Here is a 19030-nt window from a genome sequence, read left to right as displayed (position 1 = left end):
TATTTTACTCATCATTGTTCATCTGCATTAAAGTTTATATAAATAAGTTCTTAAGCAATATCCTACTTATTTCAGTTCTGCATGTATGGCTGAAAACATGGATGCTCTTGCGCTAAAATGCAACTGGATGGGTGAATGGGTTTGCTGATATCTTTATTTGATCATGGGCTGCTCAGACTTTAATGTTCAACTACAGGGAATATTAAACATTCGCAGCAAGAGTGCTCTGTACTGAAGGGTTTTTCCCGTACAGCTTTAAGTTTTGAGATATTCAAAAGATTTTGAGGGACGCCAGTTTCCACTTTAATGAAACTTTTGAAATAGGAATGTTGTTACACATAAAATATTAAGATTATCCAAGACTTAAACCAGGAACATTCATCCAGTGGGGGAATGTCATAACACAATGCTACCCATTTTAAGAAATATTGGTAAAAGTGTTGTAATTTCTTGAAAACAAAGAATTATTTCAAAGAAGATGGTTTGATGGGAAAAAAAAATCTTCCCATCAGATTATGGACACCATGTTCTTTTAAAATGTCCATCTGTTTAAAATCAAATGTTCTGCTAATGCAGACAATTGTTTGTTGTACGATGATACTTCCTACTAGTGGAATAACTAGTGGAATGGAAGTAAAAATCTATTAACGTTTGTGTTAATTTTCACATGATTCTTACCACTTGTCTCTACTATAGTCCAGTCTCTGAATGAGACATAATGGTGCACTGATTAGCCAAGTTATGAAGAAGCATTGGCTGCAAAATCGAAGAGAAAAAGCAAAATCACACAAGCACACCAAATAAACCTAATGTGAACAAGATGCTTTTCAAAGCAGAGCTAACTTTTAAGTCCATTGATTTGCTTTAGGATTGTGTTCAGTAGTTTAGGAATGCTGCTTATTGTAAACAATTAGCATGACACCAGTCATCTGCATTAGAAAAAATAGAAATTGAGCATTTTTATTTTATTAGATGCACTATTCTAATAAGTCCAAACTTGACCCTGAGAGTTACTTTTATGCTTCCAGAGTTCAGAGTTTGTTTTGCTGTTTCCAATGGTAGACAGGGGCAAGTTGTATCTCAGTTCAGTCAGGGTGACATTCTGCATGCTGTCACTTTTACAATTACCCTTTGTCATAAGGAGAAGAAACCAAAAGTCCTGCTCAAACACCCAACATCACCTCACAGAGAAAGAAGCCAGCATACACTATTGATTCTCTGTGTTAAGGATGCTGTTCTACAGACAGAGCAGCATGCAAGTGGAGAGAACCACAAGCGCAAATTCAGAAAATAATGGACTTAACCTGTTGTGTGAGTGACTAAACTCAATCGTGTCACAACAGCAACAGCAGAAGAGCATGTGCATTGAAAATCAATCTCAGGCCACATTTCATTGCATGTGCAAATGCATGCTTTCAGAATCTGATGTATTGTGCTTATATGGCCGTTATATCATCAAACACATCAATGAAGCAGAGTCAATGATTATGAGGGAAACAACATGTGGAGGATGTTACAGCTTGGAGTCATGTGGCTAAAAACAGATAAAAATCTATCTCTTTCTCCAAACCTTATTCAACTAAATTTCAACATTTCAAAGGCAACAAATGATTCAGAGTTAGGTCACTGATGTGTGTGGTCGACTAGAAACAAAGCTGAAGGGATGCTTTCTGATCTAAAACAAGCTGCTCAGCATTTTTATTAAGCAGCTGCTCCCTCTGCTGGCAAAGTCTCTGAACTGCATTAGCGAGACTGATGACGATTCAGTAACAATACGGATGTTTAAAACACTAAATAATCTATTTAAGTGGAAAAGAAAAGGAGATCAAAATCCCCTTTTCCAGATTTTTTATGACAACATATGCACTTAAACTTAATGAAATACATGAAAGATACATACACGAAAGCAAGCACAATATGAAACAAATATAACGACACCATGGATAATAGCTCTACCTTCCTGTATAGTGATGTATCATAGTATCCAGGCCTCCTCTTCGTAAGCAGAGTGGCGCAGCGGAAGCGTGCTGGGCCCATAACCCAGAGGTCGATGGATCGAAACCATCCTCTGCTATTTTGCTAAATTTACCATTACATGATTGATGATTATTTTAGCTGAGACAGAAATTAATCCTTCTTACAAGTTTCTGTGTCGGAATTTTATTGAGCTCTCTAACTAGGGAGAGGTTCATTTATGTGACAGTGGACATCCCTGCTTATGCAATTTTATGCTTATGCAAATGTTTGTACTAGCCTGAGTAGGCACTGTTATGTTTTCTATCAGGTTCAACAAGCTTTGATCTTTCTGTATCACATTGGATACAGAAAAAGTGCCATTAAGGTGGCTGCGCCATATCATATATATTAGGATGCTCTTCCTACAACAATCATAATGAAATATTTCCAATTTAACCAAACATATTGATTTTCATCTTATGAATCATATCAGAAGCCCTTCCAATACCACAAAGCTCTGCATACGTTGCCATGTCTCCATATGATGGTGGAATGACCTCTCAAACTCTGTCCTTGTCTACTTTAAAGAGAAAGCTGAAGACTCAGCACTTCTGCACTTAAGTTTAACAATATTTGTCAGAGAAGTTGGAAAATTTTGTCCAGTTCTTTGCAAAAAATATTGTGGTATTCATTTTTTGTATTTTGACAAAGACTATTGTGGGGTGGGAAAGAAAAAAAAATAAAATAAATAAAAAAAAGGCCTGTAGCACTTCATGTCAACACCTTCAACCAGACCTGCAGCAGTCCACTGGCACCTTTCTATGATGTCCTCTAATGTTTGATTCATGCTTGTGTTATTCTCACTCTGGTATGTAAGGTGCTTTGGATAAAAGCATCTGCTAAATGACTGTAGAATAGAATAGAATAGAATAGAAACATGAAGCCAAAAAGTGAACACAATGTAGACAGTAAACAGGGGTCTATTTTATTTTGAACGAGTCTTTTAATTAATGCATTTCAAGTACTCCAAAAATTACATCTCTTTGCACAATACAATTTGAAGTTTTTTTGTTTTTTTTAGTAAAAATGTTCAAAGTGAACAAAAATTTTGGATACTGTATAAAACACAGTGAACATTAAAATCAGACAGTAGTATTACTCTTTAATCTTGTGTTCTTTCGGCCTACATCACCTACAACATTTCAACTTAATTTGGACATTTTTCAGTGCACATTTATCTAAAAAGTTTTATCAAGACTACGAAATTAAAAAGAAAATTAAATTTACAGGCATTTTCATCTGCTCTTCTACCCAAACCATGCCACAGGATTAGAAAGACAAAAATGAGAATGTAACATTAACTCCATCACACTGAATTGTTTTTTTTTTCCCCATTGATGACGGTGGTGAAAATCATCATAAGCAAACTGCAGTTCAACTAGCACATATAAGAACATAAATAACTTAGAGGAAAGTTTGTCACATTTGAACATTTTGAACAAGTTACTCTGGAATTCAAATACAAAAAAAGAGAAAAGAAATGAAAAATTAAAAGTATCAAAATGTAATTTTCATTTTTCAAATGAAATGCAAATTTTCCAAGTTCTGTACAATTTTACAAGTAAATTTTTCAGGCCTACCAGATGTGATTTGGCCCGGGAGACAAAACTTTAAAAATAGCTCCATTTTGTACAGACATGAGAAGTTACAGCAACTGCCAACCTGCCCGATTCATCTGCTGCGTGAAAGAAAGCGAGGCATGTTATTTTCCATGTCGCGCTCCGGAGCACGTGTGATTATGACAACCATCCGGACACTGTTGTGAGATATTAGTTGTGATTAGTGTTGCATGCATTTAAAAAGAACAGTGCCAGGATTAAATGAAGTAAGAACCCCCCCCAAAAAAACTGTCCTTACACAACACATAATGCATAATCTGTTGTGCTTCATCTCTCCCCCATTCAGAGGTATTCTGTAGGCAAACTGTCAGCATTTTGCACCACATTGTCACAATTGCTTCACAATTTCAGGTTAGGTAGTTGTTCTCTAAAACACCCCTTTGCTGCAGTGAGGGAAGAAAGCACCCGAGGTCACACAATCCCACGAAAACAATCACATCTCTTCATTCATTCCCTTCCAGGTGCTTCCTGCATTTCAGAAAACCTGTGCACAAAGATTCACTCTATAAAGATTTATGGCACTCTGATGTAAACATCCTGCACTCACAAGCCTTCAGTCCTCGATAAGAAGCAACCAGGAGATAGCTGCAGAGTTTTTAAAAGGTGTGGAAAACATACAGATCAAACAGCTTCCTGTGGTTGAAATGAACACAGAGGGAATAGGTTAGTGAAAAATGTGACAATAGTGCTGAATTATGCTTCTCTTTCCAGTTGCTTTAAGACAAACATTAATAGCTGTCAAAGTAAATCGTGTTGCATGACATACAAATATTACAGACCTTGGTCAATTAATCGTCACATTTAATAAATGTGTCTGCATGCCCACATTGAAAAGTTCTTAGCTTTGCTATCTGAAGAATAATAGAATGACTTAATCTTACTTTTTTTTTTTTTTAGTCATTTTAAAAATTTATTTTCCACGCTCATGTAAACTAACTCTGTAACATGACACACTCATTTCTACACTAATTCACAGCAGCCTTCACCTCCCCTTCTCTTCATATCTGGACATCGTCAGCTTCAGTGGTTTTCATTCATTATCAAAAACAAAACATTAAAGACAGTAAATGTTGTGCCAAACTAGGTGATCCTCCCTTTCTGTTTACATAATGCTAGACATCCTTTTGCTTGTTGCGCAACATGGGTAAAATGTTATTGTAGCAGACAAAAAAAAGAAAAAAAAGAGACTTTAAGCAGAAAAGTAAAAAAAAAAGAAAAATAAAAGTGGGATGTGACCACCTTGTTGTTCAAAATGAAAACGTAGGTATCTAACAGGAGTGAAAGTGATCCACCTGAATGGATTGTAAGGAGAACTCAACAGCAACGTCCAGGTACTCATGACAACCATCGCTCCTTCATTTATGTGTTAAAAATCCTGAGAGCACTAACCAAAGAAATAAAAAGAAAAAAGTGAAGAATTACACATTTACAGTAGAAGAAATAGTTTGTTTTCACTTATGATACACTAAATATTTACAGTCACATGCAGAAGACTGTCTGCACGGGAGACCAGAGCCTGTGTCTTTTGCCGTTTGACATGTGTAAATCACAAAAGTGCCGCAAAATCCCCACGGAGTGTCTCTCATTCCAGGCTAGAATGGCGAAAGAAAGCACAGAACAATTCACCAGCAGCCATGGGCTTGTCACTCAAAAAAAGACGTTGCAATACAACGAAAAATCACATCACAGAATGTAGAAGCTACACATGATTCTTTAACTCCTTGGCACTCCTTAGAAAAAAAAAAGGAAAGAAAAAAAGAAAGAATGGAAACAATGCTGGATTGCACTGCATTGGAAATGGCTGATGGTCAAGTCCACTCCACAAAGAGCCAACTGAGTTGTGAAATGTTTTGTTTTCATCGTGTGGTCTGTCTGTAGATGTTGGATATGATGAGTATTAACCATGTCAGGCTTTTCTTTGGGTGGAGTGACGCTTTTGTTTCCCTCTGTAGGCACAAGGAGGAGCCAAGGCATTGGGGGGTGGGGGGGTGGGTGCGGGGTCTCAGCGTCTCATCTGGCCCATCTGATAGTTCTCTCTGGGCTGACGGTGGTGCCTCTGGGGTTGTGCCTGCCGCTGGGGCTGGCTCCTGGATTGCCGCTGGCCACCATGACCACCATGTCCGCTGTGGCCATGCTGATGAGGGTGCTGGGACTGGTGCTGCACCTGGGAGCTAGCATGCTGCTGCGCTCGTCGTCTCTTCAATGTGCCTATCAGAAATGAGAGACGTTAAGACCGAGAATTTCTACAGCCAGTTACTGCAGTTTGTGGCAATTAGTCTAAAACAGTGATGAAAATGGTTTTTATAGGAAATCGAATGTCAAATAAATGCTCCGTGGTTGGCAAAATCTGCTGCAGCAGGTAGAAAAGGAGAGACTGAAAAAAAGAATGTCTTCTTGTGTTCAATAGGTTGGTTTAGGGACGCTTCAGAAAGTAGCTTTGCTTTGTTGGGTTTTTACTCAGACAAAACTAAGCAGTACAGGACAGAAATGCATCACATCCATAAACTACATCAACCTAAATGCTATCATTATGTTTTCTATCAGTTTGGGGTGGGGGTGGGGGTGGGGGGGGGTAATTTGTTTATATAAAATAATTTTTAAAAAATGCCCTTTATGACAACTGTATAAACATTGCAGTAAAACACAGATTTAAGCTTTAAGTAGTATACATACTGATGTCTGGAAATGCAGACAGCGCTTGTTCTGTGAGCAGTGCATAAGCCTGCAGTTTACAATGAGGTTTTAAAGTACCTATTGGCCAAAAATTACACATATAAAACAACGTGGAGAAGAGACGGGCCATTTCCTGCAACTGTGGACCAGGACACAGTTTCAGAAAAAGGAAAATCAGTTCTTACAATAATTATAGGTTGCACCAACTCTTCACTGGCATTATTTCTGAAGTAGCTGATTCCTGTATTTTAAAAGGCATTTTAAACAAGGTACACAGTGGAATACATTTAGACTCAGCTTGACTCATCCATGCTGTTTTCCACTGCATATGAAATCTCTTTACAGTGGGCAGCATTAGCTGATAATCATGGCAGAAAATGCATTGATTTACAACTACACAATTTATATGTGTGCATTACATTCATTTAGCATATGCTTTTATCCTAAATGACTTGCAAGAGTATAGAGTACAGAGTTGTTATATCACTGCATACATTTCTGAAAGGCTTTTAGCTAAGGGAATCTGAATAGCTTCACAGAGTAAATACAACTACTGAGCACAACAACACACTGCCCTGGTCAGCAGAAAAACAAAGACTGATCTGTGAACTCATAATTGTGGATAATAAACATGCCCATGTATTCATTAGTAATGAATAAGACATATAAAGATCATATATCTGTGTGCACAAATGAGATGTGTGTGATCTTAAACTGTATCTCAGTGTGATCAGAAACTGCTAAGTACATTTAAATAGCTTCACTAACACACATCTTTCCTTGGGGACACCCAGATCTCAGGTGCTGTTATCTACCATCTACTATCCACATTTGCTAATTATTTTACCAAGAACTAAGTTAAAGCAAAACAAAAGTTAAATATTTTGAGTTGGGCTGCACAACATTAGAAAAAACTGACACAGCAATTTTTTCCAACACTGCAATATATATTGTGATATGAAAAAAATACAGGATATTTCAGCAACTCGAATAGCCATTTAAGTTACGCTGCATTCCTGTCATTATGACAATTACCCTGCACTGATCTTACCTCTTTTGTGAATGTTACAAGTTTTGATTTAGTCTGTATTTGACAGTAATTCTTTTATTGCTTACTTTTATTGTGCTCAGTCTTGAGTAAATGTTTTTTTAAACCATAAAAGTTTTGATTTCTGTCATTGGCAATAAACAAACCTACATTGCAGGACGTGCGATGCGACTATTGCGCACACGTACATTACAATGTCAATGCTCAAATTCTCAGGCAAATTTCTCTGTAGATGACTGGACTCACCTGGAAGTGGTTTGGGAGGGGGAAGCTTAGGGTTGCTGCTTGGTGTATGCACACTACAGATTTTAATAAAACCAGCCATGAGCATGATGAGGGCAATGCCCATCAGCAGCACTGCCCACCAATGAGCCTAGGAGGAGAAAAGAGCACAAATCAAAGGTGAACCAACTCACCCTGCATAGCAACTAACTGTTCAATTTCCATCAAAACATCCGACACATACCACAATCCACTCTGCGATGTTCTCATAGAGCTCTGGGTTGAAGATGGCCTTCTTTAGCCTGGCAAGTGGTCCATCTGCATCCACCAGTCGGCACTTCATGAACACATCGCAGTAGCCCTTGAAATCGTTGCAAGGTGAACCGGCTGGCAGCGTGGTTACTTTTTTAGTGAAGAAACGAGCCAGGCGCTCTGATCCTGTGCTGCTGCACGTGTTGGGATTCACTGTGGAGATAGATTGCTGGAAGTCAACACATAGCAAATAACAAAAGACACAATTTCATGCAGATTTCATATATAATCAAAAAATGTAAGGAAAGCTAAGAAAGAAGAAAGATGACTCACTCTTTTCCATGCAGCAAACATGACAAAGCTCCGTCTCATCCTTGCCATCTTTGCTGGCACAGGTGCACGCCTCAAGCCCATACTTCTCGCAGATGGAGCCGGAGCAGCCCTGTGGGGGAGGAGCGACAGGACAGATGAGATCAGACAGTGACTGGTATGAATATAATGTTGCTATAACAACCAGTTCATCCAGGTGTTAAATGTTCTGCCACTTACCCCGTTGAGGCAAACTTGAGTTTCTCCGTGGCAGGCGGTGAAGTTGGCCTTGGGCTCAGATGTGGGGCACATGGAGCTGACCCCATTACACATGCCCTGGTGAGCACACTCAGACTCCTCTCTGCATTTCTCATTTCGACCCTTGTAAATACACTCCCGAGTACAACATGGACCCTGGCTGGGGCTGATGGGATAGACAAGTGTCAAGGCTTGTCACACATGAGTTGGCAGATCACACTTCGCCAGGCACACAGAGACATGCACACCTACCTGCAGACTTTGTTGGGCTTTAATTTACATTTCTTGTCGTCAGGCTGGTCGGCATCATAGCAGCATTCGTCCCTGCACTGATCACCGTAGCCGCAGTCACATTCTTCTCCCGGTTCGACCAGGCCGTTTCCACAGATGGGCTGCCCAGACTCTGTATGAGAGGAAGCAAGTTAATAAATATGTGATGTTAGAGATTGATGAGAAATCAGATGTTGACTATGAAAATCACTTTAAAACACCAAACTGTTTCAAGAATGCTGCTTCAGAAAACCAAATATAAAAAAGAGTTTTCTGAAGACCAATGTGAGAAGTTCTGTGGAGCAGTTTGTTAGTGGAGAAATATCTGGCAGCAGAAGATGTGGTAGGACAGGCTTTAGGCCCCTAAAAAGGTTTCCAGTTGCATCAGCCAAGATAAAATGTTAAAGACTTAAAACAGCAGCAAATGTAGATGGTTTTCAGCAAATTAATCCAGTACTTGATAATCTATTCTCTTTATCATGTTTAATGAGTGACTTTTAAGAATGTTTTTATGCTGCTTGTGATTTGACATATTTGACAAGTGTGTAATCTATCTGGACAAGGAAAAAAGTTGGGGAACAAACTTAATACATAATAAAGCATAAACCTGCGCACTTTACCAGAAAATGTAATTTAAAAAAGAATTAGATAAATAATAATAATAATAATTTAATCCATCCACCACGCCAGAAAGATAGCCATTCGAAAGATATCCTGGCTGCCATCAAAGAGATTATCAAAAAAAAGGAAAAGACAAACTTAACCAGGCATTAGCTCAAAAGACGGCAAAACAGTGGAAATAAAGCATTTATACTTGCACTGCAAAATATTGACTTGATGTAACATTATTTCTACAATAAATAAGGGGCAGCCTTTACTAAGACTGGGTCATTTAAAAAGAAAAATAATTCCCCACAATCATGTTTCCCACAAAAAGAGGTTGACTGGAGCAAACACAATATTAAGATACATTATTTAGGTTTTATCTGTTCTTTTTTTTTTTTTTTTTTTTTTTAATCTATTCTTAAAATAAAGAATGATGAATAAAAACAAGACAGTGTAGAATAGAGCCTGAAGACTAAGGAGTACATGCTGCCAATGTATAATCTATTTTATTGTAATAATATTACTGTTACATTTGTGTGGAATTTACCATCCACTTAAATTTGTACTATAGTCAAAATGTATGAATTCATAGTCATAATAAAAGATGTTCTTTGAAAACCTGTGTTTCAAAGTTACTACCAGCGAGTATAGCTGCCTGAATTTGGAATAACTCCACTCTACATGCAGGGACGGCAGAGTCAGAATATTCTCCGAAGGAAAAGTTCATGTGAAGGTCAGTGGAAAGCAATAAAACGTACCAACAAAGCAGTTGCCTCTCTTCTTGTCCAGCACCTGGCTGATGTTGCGAATACTGCAGGAGGAGAACTTATTGTTGTTGAGTTTGTCTCCTGATGTGGCTCTTGCATACATGATATAATTGCCCTTTTCCTTCATGTCTTGGCTTTTGGATTCTCCTGGGGTACACTCAGATCCAGAGTCATGCTTATGGCAAAGAGGGGGGGGGGAAAAAAATCAAAAGGTTAGAAGAAGAAGGGATTGAACTGCTGGAATTATTATTTCTTTTTAACCACATGTAAATGTGGCACATGTAAAATAACTTACCGGAGAGCCAAAGTTGTGTCCTACTTCATGTGCGAATGTGATATGAGAGACTTTTGGAGGTACGTGGGAGGCGTAGTTCTGTACAGTGATAATACCAGTGTTAAGAGACTTCTTTTTTCCATCAGAGTACAGCTTGCTTTTTTCACAGATGCCTCCAGAGCTCCCTAGGATGGAAAAACACAACTTGGTGAAAATCTTTCCTTAAAAGGACAGTGACAAATCATCAAGACTTTTGCAGAAATAAGAGTAATAGTAAAAGTAATTTTATATAATAAGACCCAGCTGAAAACAGCATTAATTGAAATGTTTATATATATATTATATATGTTAAATTCTGTTAAATTCTGTTAGCATAGACGTGACCTCTCACTGAAAACTATCTTTAAGTACCTGAGGGCGCTCCCACCCAGGCCAATCCCAACACCCCATCATCAAAATCTCTGTCGGTAAAAACGTAGGCCAAGCAGTACTCATCGTGGTTCTGTTCAGAGTTCAGCTCGAGGAACTTTTCCACACCGATGTTGGCAAAGCGGAATGGGTTGGACTTGTCTCTCTCATCACTGGTTGTATTGATCTATGCACAAGGACAAGGAGGAGGAGTTCAGAGAAAGAGCAGAGACCAAAAACTGCAACAGAAACCAAAAAGCAGGCGACTGGCACAAGACTTACCCTGATCCTTCTCACCATGAAGCTAATATTCCGAATCCCAATAAAGTCTGTGCCCTGATATATAGCATCAATGGCCTTGACATGACTGGAGATCTGAAAGTTGAAGACGTATATTCACACACACAAAAAAACCCAAAAACAAAATAAAAAACAGGCAAATGGCAGAAGAGTTCAGGTCACAGACTAACCAGCCTATCAACTACACAAATGAATACTGTGTTAAACTATAATGAAGTGAATTCTAAAACATGACTTTCTCAATTAAGCAATTTCTAAAAATAGAAATCCATCTAGGATTTTTTTTTTTAGAGCTTGTAGATCATCATAGTGAATGACTTTTCCAGTTAGTGCAACTGTATAACTTACACCTGGCTTAAAAATGTAAATAGGAAGGAGCTTCCCACTGGAAGACTGCTGCAGTGATTAAAACATTTCAGCAGGCAAAAAGACATTTAACCCCAACTAATGTGTTGTTCCAGCTATGTTGGAAGATCCTGTGGTCATGGAAATTAAGTTCCTCTGTTTAAGAAGGATCATGTTGCTGGTTTGAAGCAAAGAACAAAGAAGAACATAATCTTTGGAGGGGGAAAAAAATGTGGCTTAAAAATGTGTTCATGGTCAGATATCACTTGAACATTTGGTGAAATCGAACAGAAGGAATGCAACAGTCACAGCGACATGTGAAGAAAAGGCATTTTCACATTCGCAAGGAAGAGAGAAATGGAGGTTTGGACCTACAAAGTTGTGTAGCTATAAGAAAAGAAAAATTGTAGAGAATATAAAGACTGGACTCTGGAGAATAAGAAACAGGTCACGTACTATGGTGAGTCCAGATTTACCCTAATCCAGAGTGATGGGAGCAGCTGAATGTTACAGCACTGCACATTATTGAACTGATCTCACATAAATTTAAGATAAAGGTGATCCAGTTTGACTTTTCTTATTTTAATTAAGGCAATGTATGCTGTACTAATAATTACAGTTATTCTTCGTGGTTAAAGTAATGGCTTGTGTGAAATACAGTGTACTGTATGTGTGTGTACCTGAGCTATGACAGCTTCTCGGGTTTTGTAGTACTTGAAGAAGAGGTGGTCAGTCTGGATGAAAAGCTGGCAGGTGTTTTTCTCAGCCTGGGCCATCCTCTTTCTCCTCAGCAGTACAGGGTCGTCTGAGTCAGGCTCAGTGTGAAGCTCCTGATATAAGCAGCACATGTGAGGGAGGGTAGCACATACTTTGTTAACTAAAACATATATAAAGCCCAATAGTGAGTAAATAAATAATGTGAGGTATTTTTAGGTATAACTGGATTTCTGCAGAGACCATGAACTTTCTCTGTCAGTTTCAGAAAACTGGTGGGGCATGAATAAAAAGTAAAAAAGTAACAACAGCTAATGTCCTACTCCGTTTTCTTTTGGCATTATTTTTTTATTTTGTTTTTTTTTTTTCAGTTTAATACTTTGAGACAAGTAAACATTACCAGAATATAAAATCAACTCATGCAAATTACAAATTTATACTGTATAAAACACACAAGAAAGAAGCATTTTACTAAACCTTATTGGGGTTTTTGTTAAAGATTTTTTTGTGTGTTGTGAATTCACCTTGGTTGGATCGTCTACAGCTGAGGCTTGGTACTTTGTCATCCTTTCAAACACAGAGCTATCAGCACAGCCCCCATCTGGGCCATACTTGTGTGGATAGTCTGAGTGACAGAGGCAGACAACACTGTTTGGATTATGAAGACAATGACAGCTACTTAACCCACTGAGTCACTCTATTCCTGGTGCTATTCATGATCAGCTAATGGAAGTACTTACACACCACTTGAGCCTAGCTTTGCTGTGTGTGTTGTTGCTTTCCTGTCGCTCTCATTAGTAATTCCACTCACAATCCTGTTTAATTTGCCTCTCAGCCACATGCAATGTATACACAGATGATTTGAAATTAAAGGTTACTGGTCTAGTGTAAGTGTACTTGGTGCTCACAATTGCTATCAAAATTGTGTAGACTGCCTAAATAAGCCAGTAGCCTGAGAGAGTGTTAGTCAGCTAATGAGCACCCCGGGTATTATTGCTCCCTAGGGGGGCAATCACACCAATCTGCCTTCATCAGCTCAGCTGCTCTAACCTTGCACTTTCCCTGTCACATGTTTTCATGTACATGTATCAAATCACACATACTTAATAGAAGCAAATTAGTTTGTCCAAGTATTTGTGTAGGTGATGTTGCTAGGGACTCACGTATATCGTCTTCGTGGTAGATGACAGAGTGGAATGGCACGTCTTTGCCCTCCAAGTATCGCTCAGCTGGTTCCACATAGTAAGTGCCATGGTAGCTCTGTATAAAACCCTCAAACTTACCATCTACAATGGAGCCATGAGTCAGGGTACCTTTCTCACCTGAGAATAAAACACACAAGTTTGTTTCAGAGTAACCAAACGGGGTCAGGGTTCTTTACTCTGTACTCTCCAAGTGATCTGGCTTAACTTATCTTAATAGAGATCTCTTTAAGTGGTACTACAATGCTGTTTGTCATCTTGGTCAGTCAACCCAAGTTTTCTGACTTGAGCTACATGTGTATTAATGTGGAGTTGACAGAGGGTGACTGATAATATACCATATATTCATGACAGGCTGAAAAGAATTGCAGCTTCTGCACTCAAAGCAGGAAGGTCAGATAAAAAAATGCAGACAATGAAAATATCTTGATTAGTCAATAAATATTGCTGTTAACTTATAAAACATGATTATATCTAACTATTTCTGAGTGTGTGTCAGATGAGGTACATGAGCAAGTTTCATCAAGCTTGATACTATCAGGTGCAACACAGGCTGTGTTAAATGATCTTTGCAATAACAAAAAAAAGTGAATCACCTCTATGGCTACACTGTAAATGTCTCAGTTCAGATTGTTTTACCCAAGGTCAGAAAATGTAAGGAAACAAGACTGAAATTAATATATCAGATAGGTGTATGTGGGTGTGAATGTGAGCATATACATATAATTTAATGCAGCTGGACGAATCTGAAACCGCGAACACATGCAATGTAGAAAAGGCTACAATAAGCATTCCCTTTTTGATGACATATTTCTCACAAACAGTGAAGCAAGCACTGAAGAGTTGCTTAGAGACTCACTTCCTGTCCACGCACCAAAGCTTTTTAAAATTTTTTTCATTATCTAAAATTTGTTGAAAAGTATTACTTTTCAATGTTGATCTCTGCATTTGGGATGTAACCTGCTCTGAAAGAAGTTAGCTTTACAGTATAAGTGGCCAGGGTAACATGGTCTGGTAAGAAGTAAACTGGATTCGTGTTACTTAAAATCCAGAGATGAACCTGAAGTTACCTCCATAAGCCACTCATCCTGCCTCACTGGAGAGGCTCCAGATATTCTCATCGTGCCATCACAAACACAAAGAGCTACTTGAAAAATGTCCATGAGTGCACCACGGTAGTGACAGATCAAAGCAATTATACCGAAGTGATAATCTTACCATAAATTTCTCCAGTGTAGATATGAGAGATATCATATGGAATCTCTTCTCCTGAAACTTCCACTTTCAAATCTGGGGCAAACAAGGTGGTGTCCCTCTTCATTCGTAAATTAAAATGCCTGAAATGGCACAGAGTCACAATGTGGGTCACAAAACTGCCAAGATTTATTCTGTCAAAGTGCAAGCCTGCAGATGTAGATGCATATCCTGAATTTGCCTAATTTGTCATAAGTAAAATTGAACACATCTTTGTCAAAAAGCAACATTCAAATAAGAATGAACAAAAAGGGCTGAAAGCGCGAGCACAGACAGCTTTGTGTTGTTGCACAGAAGAAACAACAGATTTAATCTTGTTAAATGATAAACTGGGAGGTAGCGCGTCCTGCAACAATAAGGTTTTTTAATTTTGATTATTTTCCACTCACATTTTAATACTTAATTTCCACACACTCCAACACATGCATCAGCTTGTCTTTTCAGATGGATGAAAAATTCCCAAGCTCGTAGTTTGTTATCCTGTTTACAAAGTCTCTAATTGAGACGGTCTCTAATTAAAAAACCTCTGCACAAAGAAGAGTCTTTTTTTTTCCAAAATCCACTGCAAATTTCATATTGTGGAGGGTTAAGGTTCTGCCTCCTGTGCCCCCAATCGAGATACTACTTTTGAGTTTTCCCAGTAGAAACTCTTCTGTAGTAAATCATGGAGAAAGTATTGGGCCAATTCTCCACAATTTTCTTATGTTCATGTATAATTAACTTCTTTTGATACGTCACCCATGTGTTTTAGCTCTTTAAGACACAGTGTTGTGTTTTTAAGACACTACATGTTCTAATTTTCTTTCACTGCCTCATGAAGACAGATTTTGGCCCCCAAACTGTATGGTACTGAGACAAAAATATACAAGAATCACAGAGGACAAACAGGGAGTCCTACAACAGATGGCATGGCCACCAAAGTGCCTTGATCTCAGCATCATGGAGTCAGTTTGGGATTGTGAGAAAAAAAGAGGCAACAGACTCAGACGAATGTGGTAACTATTCAAGATGTGTGAAAAAAAACTTTCCTGTCAAGCAGTGTTAAGTGTAATTTAGATCACTGTTTTGTACCAACTGGTAATGTAGAGTATTTCGACATGAGTAGCGCAGCAGCAAAACTAATTACTGTTTGAAAAGTATTGTTACCCTACACTACTACCAAGTAACTTTATAAACTAGTTTTTATTTTAAATGTTTGGACCATTTACACACAAAGGTGTTTTTAGCCATTCAGAATTTTAGTTAAAATCAAGAAAAGGTGGATGGTGTGTAACAAATCCAATGTGTCTTGTGTCTGTTGTTTGTCAGAATTTCCAAAGGAAAAGAAGCTGACAGTTTCCTGCTTTTCAGAGGAAGAGACATCTTCCTTCCGTGCGTTTGTTTGGACAGCTCTTATCCCACATTTTGCTATTAGGCAGAATTAGAACAGCAGGAACTGTTGGGAGCAGGATGATAAACAGCCTTTTCCTAGTTTTAACCTAGATGGTTGCGAGTTTTTCATGAGCAGTACACAGTTTCAAACACCACAACCTCTCTGAAATACAAGGATTTGACGCATTTATTCGTTCATCAATGCTCTCCAACTCAGGTTTACCGTGTACAGAAATACTCTAATCATATATAAACATCTATATTTTCTGCTTTGTTTGATCTGCATTTATTTACATTGCAGTAAATCAGAACAACTCACATGTATTTAGAGTATAAATTTATCTGTCAGCACAGTCATTGGAGCCATACCTCATGTATTTACATAGCTTGTTTTGTCTCAACATTAATCTTCAGTCCTCAGATTACGCAGATATTATCACTTAAGAAAAATGGAAGCAAGAAATCTGTACGATTCAGAACACATAAAAAGTGAATGCCTTTTTAATTTTTCCCTGGCATTTAACCAACTGATGAATCATTTGGCTCCAACTCAGACCATGGAAACGACAGAAAAAAACTAAAGCACACAAGTAAAAAACACATTCACGTAGGCATTGATAAGGAAATGTCCACTGCTACTTTCATAATTTCTTTGAATGGAATTAAATATAAAACAAATAAAAATCACACTAAGGATGACAGCTAACAGGACACATTACTCTGAAATAATATAGGTATATAGGATTAGTTTGGATTTTTAAACAAATAAATGCAGAGACAAAAACACTGACATTTTCAGATCAAGATAGTATCAGTACAAATAGTTTAAAAAAAAAAAAAAAAAAAAAAAGAGCAAACAAACCTTCCATGGGCATGGAAATCTAAATGAAGGAACTTGTCTTCGTGAGAGAGGGCCCTCTTGGCTCTCTGATGTTTGCTGTGAACAAGCTCTGTGTTGTAGGACAGGCCTTCATAGTGACGGATGTACTTATTCAGAGGATTCCTGTACTGTCCTATAATGAAAAAACACAGAAACATCTGTTAAAGAGAACAATAGCACTGTCACCTTTGCTGCATACATACAAACTCAGTCTAAGTTGTATGAACAGGTTACAATGGAACAATACAAAAAGTAGTCACATCACTTATTCTTAGCAGAAACTGACAATTTGGTAACATACCACAAGCTATGAATACTCAAACCTGAACTGAGCCTGTAAAATGGAAGCGGTACAAAAATATCTGAATGAATAAATGAGTCACTGCATATGTTAATAACAGATATTTAACATGGAGGACGATTTTTTATTTGGAAAAAGACAGCAAATCCAAATATTGTGTATCTTAACATTAAACTCCAACTATTCTAATCAAATAAATGCCAGTAATGGAGCTGTGGTTAACAACAGCCCCCAACACCACAGCATAATTAATTCACCAACAAAGGAGTAGGTGGTGGGTTTGAGGGGAAAGGATTCTTAAGCATCTCAACAGTCTCACCACTCAGACAAACTCCTTTGTAAGAAAACACAAGATTTTTGTTGTAGAAAAATATCTGCTGTGAAGATAACTTAGCTTGCTATACAACTGAATAGATCAGAGTATCAGAGATAGAGACGACAGTTGGTGCAAAACATCTATAACCTGTAAGACAGTATTTTCTGTGAAAAGGGAGCATGTATTAAGGACTCCCTGGGCGGTAACAACCACTGAGCCATAAAGGACTGCGATACAGTAACGCTATGTAGAAAGTATGGATAAGTACACCAGCCTTCAGCGACACATCGTTCTTAAGTAGTATGAAATATTTAGGTGGTAACATTAAATTTTTCATTAAGGTTACTGAGAAGTGAGGGCCATGACTATAGGTCTGAAATGACTATATTTCTCAACCTTATAGGAAGCCTAAAGAAATTAATCCTAAATTTCTTTTGAGGGGGTGTGGGTCAGAAAATTCAAAATAATGCTAAAGACTTTTCATATGTGAACTTACAGTAGTAACAAAAGTCATATGGACACACAGTAGTAAAGACTCCTTTTGACAATTTGATAAAGGACTTTAAAGCTGCCCTAGATCTTCAAAAAGTTAGACATACACTGCAAAATAGTTTTAGGGATGTAATTATTTAAAAGCCAACTATTAGCAAGCAGCACTTAGGTGACTGGTGCTATAAGTATGCTTCTCTTTATCATTAATACCATTTTACTGAGTGATTTTATTTATTTTAAAAAAATAAACAAACAATTATGACTAAAAAATATTTAATATAATTGACTTTTAATCGTATAATAAAACAGTTACAAAAGTAAGTAAAATTGGCAGAAAAAGATCGAAATGAAAAAAATTAATATGTTCAGAGCTTCAAACTTGCCCCGTACAAATTGTCTACACAGGCCTTATGCGGGACCATTTCAGTATCTGGACTGAGATTTGACTTCAGTGTGAACGCTAGCAGCTAAGGCGTAGTTAGCACGCAGCTAACAGTCCGTTTAGCCGGTCTGCATCTCCATATTCTCATAACAATGGCTGTCGGCGCTATCCGTACGGGAACAACAAAACCACACCAAACCTGAACACAAAATTATGACAACACACAAACGTAAACCAGCAATGTTGGCGTATACACATGAAGTACATAAATTCCAGTCAGCTTTTACGCTTCGTTTCTTTCTTCGGCTTGAAGTAATACGGCGAAAAGGGTGCAGTCCTCATCATAACAAGCAGGCCCTGCTGATCCCTTCCGTTAGCTAGCGGGCTATCGGGATTTCTGCTCCTCTCTCAGACGCTGCTTCTTGGAATCGTCACAGACCCGTGAGGTTTTTTTTTCTTAAAATGTTTGACTCACCTTGGGTGCAATTTAGCAAGTACGCGAAGAGGAAAACTTTAAGAAGAACCATGTGTGACAAATCCATTGTTAAAGCATTGATGCCGTTTTCACTTTATTGTCCTATTTAGATAGGCGCAGACGCCCTGTGTGTTTATTGCAGCTTCCTCTCATCGCCTCCTCTATTGCCAACGTCGTGACGTCAGACGCAGGGAAGCTGAAATCCCTTCCCCCAAAAGCATTCACGATCCAGGCCTGAAAACATGCCTGCACGCCCAGGCACAGCACTCCGTGTAC

The 19030-nt window shown here is 38.2% G+C and overlaps 1 protein-coding gene across 1 annotated transcript; it reads right to left on the bottom strand.

The window, feature by feature from the left end:
* Positions 1 to 2949: 2949 nt before the first annotated feature.
* LOC306770648 (disintegrin and metalloproteinase domain-containing protein 10-like) lies at positions 2950 to 18905 on the bottom strand. The gene is made up of 16 exons (XM_079259539.1): positions 18755 to 18905; positions 16771 to 16921; positions 14502 to 14620; positions 13245 to 13403; positions 12606 to 12706; positions 12048 to 12197; positions 11005 to 11097; positions 10726 to 10909; positions 10336 to 10499; positions 10032 to 10215; positions 8650 to 8800; positions 8380 to 8563; positions 8164 to 8272; positions 7823 to 8043; positions 7603 to 7729; positions 2950 to 5843 (listed from the first exon to the last, which is right to left on the bottom strand). The coding sequence occupies exons 1-16, from the start codon at positions 18819 to 18821 to the stop codon at positions 5638 to 5640; spliced, it is 2370 nt and encodes a 789-aa protein (XP_079115665.1). The 5' UTR covers positions 18822 to 18905; the 3' UTR covers positions 2950 to 5637.
* Between the last annotated feature and the right edge of the window lie 125 nt (positions 18906 to 19030).

Source organism: Telmatherina bonti (assembly GCF_933228915.1).
Source record: "Telmatherina bonti genome assembly, chromosome: 2".
Lineage (NCBI taxonomy): Eukaryota > Metazoa > Chordata > Actinopteri > Atheriniformes > Telmatherinidae > Telmatherina > Telmatherina bonti.
The sequence above is the reverse complement of the archived record's forward strand: the minus strand, read 5'-3'. Positions and strand labels throughout refer to the sequence as shown.